This window comes from Bufo gargarizans, chromosome 2 (genome assembly GCF_014858855.1).
Source record: "Bufo gargarizans isolate SCDJY-AF-19 chromosome 2, ASM1485885v1, whole genome shotgun sequence".
Lineage (NCBI taxonomy): Eukaryota > Metazoa > Chordata > Amphibia > Anura > Bufonidae > Bufo > Bufo gargarizans.
Window position 1 is genome coordinate 667,280,856 of NC_058081.1, and position 9,281 is coordinate 667,290,136.

The 9,281-nt window shown below is 41.3% G+C and overlaps 1 protein-coding gene across 1 annotated transcript in view; it reads left to right on the forward strand.

The window, feature by feature from the left end:
• Positions 1-6,808, forward strand: part of TTC12 (tetratricopeptide repeat domain 12) — a 146,549-nt gene extending 139,741 nt beyond the window's left edge. Inside the window, exons 21-22 of the mRNA XM_044278447.1 lie at positions 1,026-1,251; positions 6,707-6,808. Coding sequence (XP_044134382.1) covers positions 1,026-1,251; positions 6,707-6,776 — 296 coding nt within the window. The 3' untranslated portion in view covers positions 6,777-6,808. The remainder of the gene's footprint in view (positions 1-1,025; positions 1,252-6,706) is intronic.
• The last annotated feature ends 2,473 nt before the right edge of the window (positions 6,809-9,281 follow it).

The following is a 9,281-nucleotide window of genomic DNA, read 5'->3' on the forward strand; positions in this document are numbered from 1 at the left end:
GATTTGGAAAGACACAGCTGTCTATATAATGTCTCACAGCTAGCAATGTACAGTATATCAGAGCAAAAACAAGGCTTGAGGAGGAAAGAACTGCCTGTAAAGCTCAGAGAATATGTGGCGGTACAGATCTGGAGAAGGGTGCAAAGACATTTCTACTGCAACTCAAGTTTCCAAGAAGACAGTGGCCTACATAATTCTTAAATGGAAGATCTGTCATGGGGCTGCTATTTGAATATTCGGGCACTGCAAGGTTAAGTCCCAGGTGATAAATTAGACCTGATCCTTTTATTGACCGGTTATACTGACACACAGTAATTCCACAGCTAACAGAAGGGATTAGCTATGAAACTTGGTGACCTGCAAAGTGATGTAGACGGCGAAAAATTACAACTGCCTGTATTACTGATGGCACAATAACTACAGAACAAATTAACTATGAATTTGGTGCGCTAGAACATAATTTACATGGCGGTGCCCTCTCCCTGCAGTTTAAGTTCCAAGCCTTCACACTGAGATTGGGCCACCAACTGGGATGCATATGATTAGGCAGAGTGGCCTTGGTGATGTTTTTTTACTGTAGCTTGCAAATTGATTATTAATGGATGTGTCGTTTTGCTGTGGTCGCCACTTGAAATCCTATCATTATGGAGAGTTGTTGTTACCAAGACCTGGCTTTTTTGGGGTCAGTTTGTCTGACCAGTCACAGGCTGGTCGACCTGTAAGCATAATTTTGCTCACAAGTTCTTTTATATCAGGATATTTTTTCAAACACTCATTTTTAGTGATTTGCAGAGTGATAAACCCATTACCAATGACAAAGAAGGTATTGGTGAGGGTAGTTGTAAATGAAAGAAGTGGAAAGTACAAATGAGGAAGTTGGCGGGTGATGGTCTGTACAATAGTTGCATAATTCTTAAAAAAATGTTCAGATGGAAAAACATCTGAGATATCAGAAAACAGTTTTTTTAAAATATTTGTTGCTGTGTTAAATATCCTAATTTACAGTATATATATATATATTTTAGAATTTGGCACCCTGGTAAACCTACTACGTTCCAAGGATGAAATAACAGTTGGGAACACTGCTTTGTGTTTGGGAAACTGCTTTGATCTACCAGGAGTAGCCTCAACCTTGTTACAGTCTGATATCCTTAAGTTGCTTCTGAGCCATGCTGGTGGAGACTCCAAGAGACCCTCTGTGCAAGAGAATGCTGCTAGGGCGCTAGGGAAGCTCTGTTCTGCAGAAACAAGGTAAGTGTCTGATAAAAAAAAAAACTCTCAAATTTAAAAGACGCTAGTCTATGAAAAAATTATTCCCGACGAAACACTTTTATACCCTGCCAGTTAGTGCTGGCACCATCATAATTATTTCTTGTTTAGGTCCACCATATTGAGCTTATTCATTTAGTTATATATATATATATATATATATATATATATTGTTATAAGAGATGGGATTTGAAATTAGTTTCAACTCCTGTGTTTCTCAGCTATAAATTTTAAGGATATGTAAAATTTTGTTATAATTTTTGTGTTAATCTAGAGAGTGTATAATGAAAATAAAGCAAAATCCTGCAATTCTATGTATTTAGTTCCTTCTAGATCCATATGCAATGGCGACTCTAGGAACAATATATAGGGGGGCACATACGATACCACAGTCAAAAATGGGGGGGGGGGGCACTAATAATTTTCACCACTTAATCATACTACTGAAAAAAACGAAAAAACTATATATAAATAAGTATACAAAATACGAGAGTATTGCAATATGCAGGGATACCTTTATTATACTAACCTAATACCTAAAAGACATTGCTTCAGACCTGAGAAAGAGAGAAACACTCTCAAAAACTTTTCTTTATAGTTTAAAGCAGTTTCAGCAAACACCACGGCTGTGTAAATAATCCCATATGTTAAACATGTCCCTAAAGAAGACCAATGAACAGACGCTCACAGGCTTGTCCACAAAAGGGTGAAGAGTTTGGAGAAGGGAACAATCTAGGACAACATAACTGAATAGAAAAGTGAGCTGAATTGGATATTTTTTTTTTTTTCAAATCAGCTATGTTTTCCTATATTTTTCACTTCTCCTGACTTCTCCAAACTCTTCACCCTTTTGTGAAATAACCCTGTGCGTGTTGTCGGTGTGTGCAACAATACTACTTATTCTGCTTGTAACTCAGAATGCGGCAGTCAGGGGTGCATGTAACGCAGAGTGCGGAGGTTAGGGGTGCGTATAACTCAGGATGCACTGGTCAGGGGTGCTTGTAACGCAGGGTGCGCTGGTCGGGGGTGCATCGCAGATAGAAAAGGTACTTACAGTTCTGATGTGCTCTGTCCTCGTGCCTTCTTCCTCTAGGCGTGGTGGCACGGGGAGGGGCACGTAACAATGTTTCCTGATGTTAAATCCCCAAGCCGCATTCTTTTCTGCCTCTGCAGCCCTGGTAGGCTGAAATACACAGGAAGCCAATGGCAGTGCTGCTCTCTCCTTCCCAGCCAATAGCAATTGAGGTGGGCGGGGAAGATTCACTAGGCCGCCGACTGCCAAGGAGCCCGTAGTGAAGCGGGTGGGCAGCATGGGCAGTACTTTCAGTTTGGCAAAACTGACAGATCGCCGCTGTACTTAGGGCCGTCTAAAATATTGATTGGACCCTGGGCAAGAATTTACTTGGACCCCCTGGATCCCGCCTTCCCACACCCTAGCATGCAATCATGCCCTCCACCACAACACACACACACACAAAAAAAAAAATCCACACACCTCGTAGAGTAGTATACTTTAATAATGATGAGTGGCCACTAAAGGTGTTCCTTGGCAGTAATATAAATACTGCATTTTTTTCTGAAAAGGCAGTGTTTATATTAAAAAGCTTGCAGAGACATGCTATAGACACCAGAACTACTACGTTTAGCTGTTGTGGTTCTGGTAACCATAGTGTCCCTTAATATGGAGGGGAAAAAAAGAATCAGCACAAAAGTATCAAATAAAATGGCTGTACCATTATTTTAAAAATTAAAAAAGCACAACTTGCAGTATTGTGCAGATTGTACTGTACTAGTACCCCCTCCATCCACCCCTACATACAGGGTAATACAGCGCCACATACCTCTTACATCCAGTGACATCTCTTTGATGTATATGTTCTCTTTCCTCATCTTCTCCTTTCAGACCTTCAGACCAGACCACCATTTTTCAGCCATCTCTCGTCTCTGCAGTTTGACAAACAAAATCTTAGTTTACTACTTTTCCATCATCCTCCTTTCTTCTGGACAAATCATCCTACCACCCCCAATACTGTGCCACTGTGCTCGCCAATACTGTACTGCAGAAACAGATAAACCCCCTGATAATAGTAGTACCATGCAGATAGTGCCCCTCAATAATTATTGGTACACAGTGACCTAAAATACCTGCGCCCAGCAAATAGTGCGCCTGACACTAATAGTGTAAACATAACGTCCCCAAAAAATAATTGTGGTAAGCTGATACTGTGCCCCCACAGTAATAGTGCTCCCAAAAGTCCCACCAATAGGAATAATTCTCTACTATAGAATACATGGCAGTAATAGTGCTCCTACAGTGCCCCCAACATGTCCCCAACTCCCCACTGTGCCCCAGAAGTAATAATGCTCCCATAGTGCCCATACCAGTAATCATGTTCCCCATAGACCTCCAGTAGTAATAAAGCCCATCATAATGCCCCTCAGTAGTAATACTTCTCCTTATAATGTGCCAGTGCAAAAAATACCCCTTTAATGCCCCCCAGTTAAGCTAATGTCCCCATAGTGCCCCTATAATGCGCCAGTATAAAATACCCCTATATAGTGCCCCCAGTAAATGCCCCATAGCCTTCTTCCTAGTGCCCCCCATAATGTACCAGTATAAAATGCCCCATATATAGTGCCCCAGTAGATGCCCTCAGTGTCCCCCATAATTTGCAAGTATAAAATACCCCTTCTTAGTGCCCCCCATAAATGAGTTCATAGTACTCCTCTCTCCCCTTCCCCATAGTACCCATAATAATGTGCCCCAGTATAAAATACAGAGCCCCCCATGTAAAATATCCCTTCTTTGTGGCCTCAGTAGAAGCCCCCATAGTGTTCCTCTCCCCCCTTCCCCCATATAAAATACCCCTGAGGACGGCGATACAGATGACTATGGACTATGCCCTGCCGCCGCCTCCCACGACATTAGTGGCCAGCAAGGCTCAAGAGGCAGGTACCTTGGGCCCCCCAGGAGCAACTGGGCCCAAGACAGCTGCCCCTTTTGCCCCGCGTTAAAGACGGCGCTGGCTGTACTAGTGGCAGCAGCCAGCGTTTTAAAGGCGGGCATGCGGAGGGGTCAAGAAATAACCTGGGGGGGCAATTGCCCCCTCTTGCCCCCCTGTAACGACACCTATGTCCATATGTCTTTATGCTTACTGACTACAAATAAACACAATGTAGTCAGATCCTGTAATCAAGTTACATCTGGGCCCTTTTCGACATTCTGTGGCTTAGTAAGAGAAATGACTGTATTATAACCATGAACACTCATAGGTCTGCATTGGAGCCTTATGAAAAACATTAATGTTGAGCGAATCAAAGTTAACAAAGTGGAATTTGATCCGAATTTTGTCACAAATCCAAATTTCTTGATGCTTCATAGTAATGAATCAATTTTTTTTGAAATGGTGGTAACAAAAAAAAAAATACATACTCACCTCATCCATTTGATCACGGAGAGGCCTTTGCACCCATCTTGATTGAAGAAAACACATCATCACGCTGGGTAGGCGTGTTGATGTAATTAGTGATGATGACATGGCGACATCACAAGTCTGAGTCTATATATATTTTTTGTATTACTGACTAACTCCCTGTGGAATGTGACTCTCAGATGCCGCGATCAGTGTTGAACGTGGCATCTGAGGGGTTAAATGAAGGGGGTGGTTCGTAACTGTAACTAATCAAATTTATTGTCGAAGTTTGGCAAAGCAGCTTTATGGAATTTTGAAAACCTCGCTCATCTGTAAAAAACATGATAGGAACATAAAGTTAAATCACAGCTGAGTAAATATGTCATCTTGATAACATTTCACAAACTTTGTAGAACTATTTGCATCAAAGCTTAACCAGATCAGACCCTAAATTATTTTAGACCAGACCCCAAAGTTACTTAAGGAACCAGACCAGATGTCTAAACTCAATCGGGCATCAGATAAGACCCCCAAACTCATTCAAACCCTAGAAAGTAATTAAGGTCCCAGTCCAGACCTCTAAAGTTAATTCAGATCCCAGACCAGATAATAATAAATAAAATGTATAGTGTCCTCTCCTGGCTCCTCTTCAATTCCAGATGCCACCACACACAATCTCCATATGATCTCTGACAGAAGACCTGCAGTCATAGACTGATTGGAGGAGTCACTGCACTCCTCCTATCCATCTACGATGGCAGTTATGCAGAGTATGGACAGCTGTTGTCAGCTGAGTTCAGATTTTGGTTTGCCGTTCAGTACCGCTATTTTAAAGTATAAAATGTTATCTGCCTGCAGTCACCACTAGAGGGAGCTTACATATATCTCCCATTGGATTAAAGGAGTTATCCCATGATTAATGTAAAAAATGAAAATCGGACATCATATATACTCATATAGTAGATGACAATCTCTTTCTAACAAAGCGAGAACCAGCCTTGTACCTCATATGGATCCAGAGATCTCTCCATTCAGATTTATATTAAGCTGACAGCTTAAGGGGAGGGTATTTTCTGCTGCAGCTAATGGGTCGTGTCCATGCTCTCCCTATCACAGCTCAGGTAGTCAGTTGAAGGATGAAACTGAGCATGTGCGGCCTTCTCAGTGAGCAGGACAAAGAAATAAGAAAAAGTACAAACAGCAGGTGGCGCTATACAGATACATTTTATTGAATAACTCAGTTGCTATACTACATTTTTAATTACATGCAATTATAAAAATATTCAGATACAGGTGCTGGTTTGAAAACTGTAGAATATTTTTCATGGCAGTGGCCTCACTTCCATTACTACCCACTATGTTTGTTTTCAGCTCTGGAGCTCACAGAACAGATAAGGAGGGATAAAACACACTTAAAGAAAGGTTGGAGGCTCCTGTGATGTTCAGAAGCAGTGTACAAGCAGTTCAGTATCACAGCTAGATCTGACAACAGGCAGTGAACTGCAACTTAGGAGAAAGTGTGACCCTCTAGTGATCATGACTTTACAGCTTTTTTTCAGGTGGATACAGACATAAGGGGTCATTTATTAAGACTGGTGTTTATATCCACTATAGCTAGCGGTGGATCCGCCAAAGTTATGAAAAGGTGCCAGCCTCTACATAACTTCTGCACATCCAACGCCATTTCTAAATGTAAGAAATCTTCTTTCCTAGCTTTGGTCTGTATAATTTGAATGTAATGCTGCTGATATATATGTGATTCCAATTTAAAAAAACTATTTGTTTAATAAAATTTTTAACCTTGTGTCATACAATTGCTGTCACGCACTTTAGTTGTTTTGGGTATATTTTGTAGACAGGGAAATATTAGTAAATTTTTAGCATACATTACATTTTTAGTAGTAATTTTCTCAGAACTGGTTTAGCTACCAGTATTTAGATACACCCTGCATACCTTCACAAGACCTTAAGCGTTGACATCTTGTCTTGACACTTCTAATCCATTCTTTCTTTGTACTTTTTAGATACATGACACAACTTCGAGAACTTCATGGAATCGAGATTCTGAACTCTTGCATGAAATATATCAAATGATTATCATCATCCACCCTATACGGGTAACCACAACAGTGTTAGCAGTTAGAGACTACAGGTTATTAACAGCAGGAATTTTGTGTATGTATTTATTACAGTACTGCTATTTGTAATGTTCAAACGTCCAAAGGGTACATTTAAAACCAATAAATACGTTTTTATAACCATTTATTTATTTATTAGACTATTTAACCTGAATATGTGTTGGACCACTGTATGAATGACTTATGCTGTTTTTATAACAATGTCTAAACAAATAATTTTAGTTGATCCTTCCTTAAAGGGCTAATTTGTTGATATACAGTACGTCTGTTCATAGGGTGGGGTGCCCCAAACACATATAAGAGCTGAAGGATGCTTGCTCGACTGCCACTTTACTCAAACTCCTATTGATTGTGGTCATGCAATGGGGGAGAACAGAGAAACCTAGACTGAGAATGAGCTGAGTTGGACTAAGACATTGACCAAGACTGTGTGCTCTCTTTGTAACCATAGGCATGTTAACTCCTGTGAGACTGTAACCCCAAGGTAATTGCCAAATTTGATGTTATAAGCTTATTGCATCTTTTAAGACTGTTGTAACAAGCAAAATTGTTAAAGAAAAAACAAAGTCCAACAGACCTAATTTAGAAAAGGTGTAATGTCAGTAGGTAGGGACAGACATGGACAGTGAACTCTAACTGGAACTCCATCTGCTTTCCCTGCCTACTTGCAGTGCAAGCGCTAAGTAGCAAGGCCGCAGCTGGTCAATGTTCCCTACTCTGCTAGACTGTGATACAGAAAATCATACAAAAATGGATCAGAACCAGGAGGACAACAAAGTACCAATACTTTAGACAGAGAGTGGTCAAAAGGGCAAGCCGAGGTCAAAACACAAGTAATCCGAAAATACATGAACAGGAACACAGCTAGTAAGTCAGAGACTATCACTGGCAAAGGTGTATTGCCAGGAGGGAATTTAAAATATAGTGCTGAGTTCCTAAATCAGAACCTTATAGGTCCATGGACTTAGAACCCAATTGGACAGTATACAATCCTCACAGCAACTGGGCAGCTGGCACTTAGCCTGCCAGCAATCTCCCCAAGCGCACACACACACTGCTGGGAGAAACAAAGCTTTACTCTCTGTTTCTAAGGACGCAACCACGTCACTGGGGGTATGGCCTGGCAGCCTGTCTTCTGCGGCCACACTGAACCCAGATACCGCAGCCCTGGAGCCCGTACTGGTAAGTTCTTGACAAGAGGGATATCTTAAAGGTATAGAGGCACAGAGAATCCCAAGTTGGTGTCAAAAGGTTTACTTTATTGACTCTCATAAAATCCAAATTATAACAGTGGCAACTGCTTGCACATCTCAGCCCCTTTAGAATTTTTAAGGTTAGCAAGCTTCAAGCATCAAGCTTGTTTCTCCACTTGAGAGCAGGCTGCATTCCCTGCCATGCTAGAGTGGGAAGCTATGCATGTCACTCAAGGACCTGAAACATCTTTAGTAAGGTCTGACCCACTTAAAGGGAACCTGTCATGTGGATATTTGATTATAATCTAACTAATTATATACAATCATTAACTACTAAAAAGTACCTCATAATATGGTTCCCTCATAATATATACACAAAGATGCCACATGCCGCATGCAAATGAGCTGATTTGAGTCCAGTGTGATTTCAGTGAGTCCAGCGTATTTTTAATTCAGAGCTATAGCCACTCCCCTGCCCACCTGCTGCTGATTCATATGGAAAAAAACTGTCAATCAGCAGCAGGTAGGCGGGGAGAGTGAGGAGCTCATGAATATTCAGGACTCATCATTATGAGCTGGAGCTTTTCAATACAAGATGTTGGCAGATTGACTGGGTCAATTAAAGAAAGTGACCTAGCATTTTGCTAAGAAAATCAGTCACTTATTTATGTTGCCCTTAGTTAGGACACCATAACACTGGTGACAGGTTCCCTTTAAATGTGGAATGAGCCTTCCTCATCAAATATGTTAGTAATAAGAGTAATAAATAAACTTGCCCAAAACGAAGTCCTGAGCTGTCGTTTTTAGGGCACCACGCAACATATGGCAAAATATACCGTAGCACATGTCCCATCGTTTGCGGTACAGAGGCAAGGACCAAAAAGCCCACAGAAGCACTTCTGAGTGCATCTGTGGGTTTCCAATCTGTTCCTCCGCTCCGCGCTGTATCTTGCAGTTTGTGGACCCATTCAAGTCAATGGGTCTGCATCCGTGATACGGGATTCAAATGGCCGGTGCCCTTATATTTGCGGTCCGCGATACGGGCACGGACGACCTACGGTTGTGTGTATGGACCCTAACCTATATAATTTATTTTGACTTGTATTATGGGGTAATGCAAACAAAAGGTAATTGCACCATTTTATTTACACCATTTCCAGATCCACTGTATCGCACACAGGGGTGCTCGTAGGGTTAGGGTGGGCCATGCACATCTTGTTCAAGCTGACAACAGCACTATCACCTTATTCGCATACATTCTGCATCTA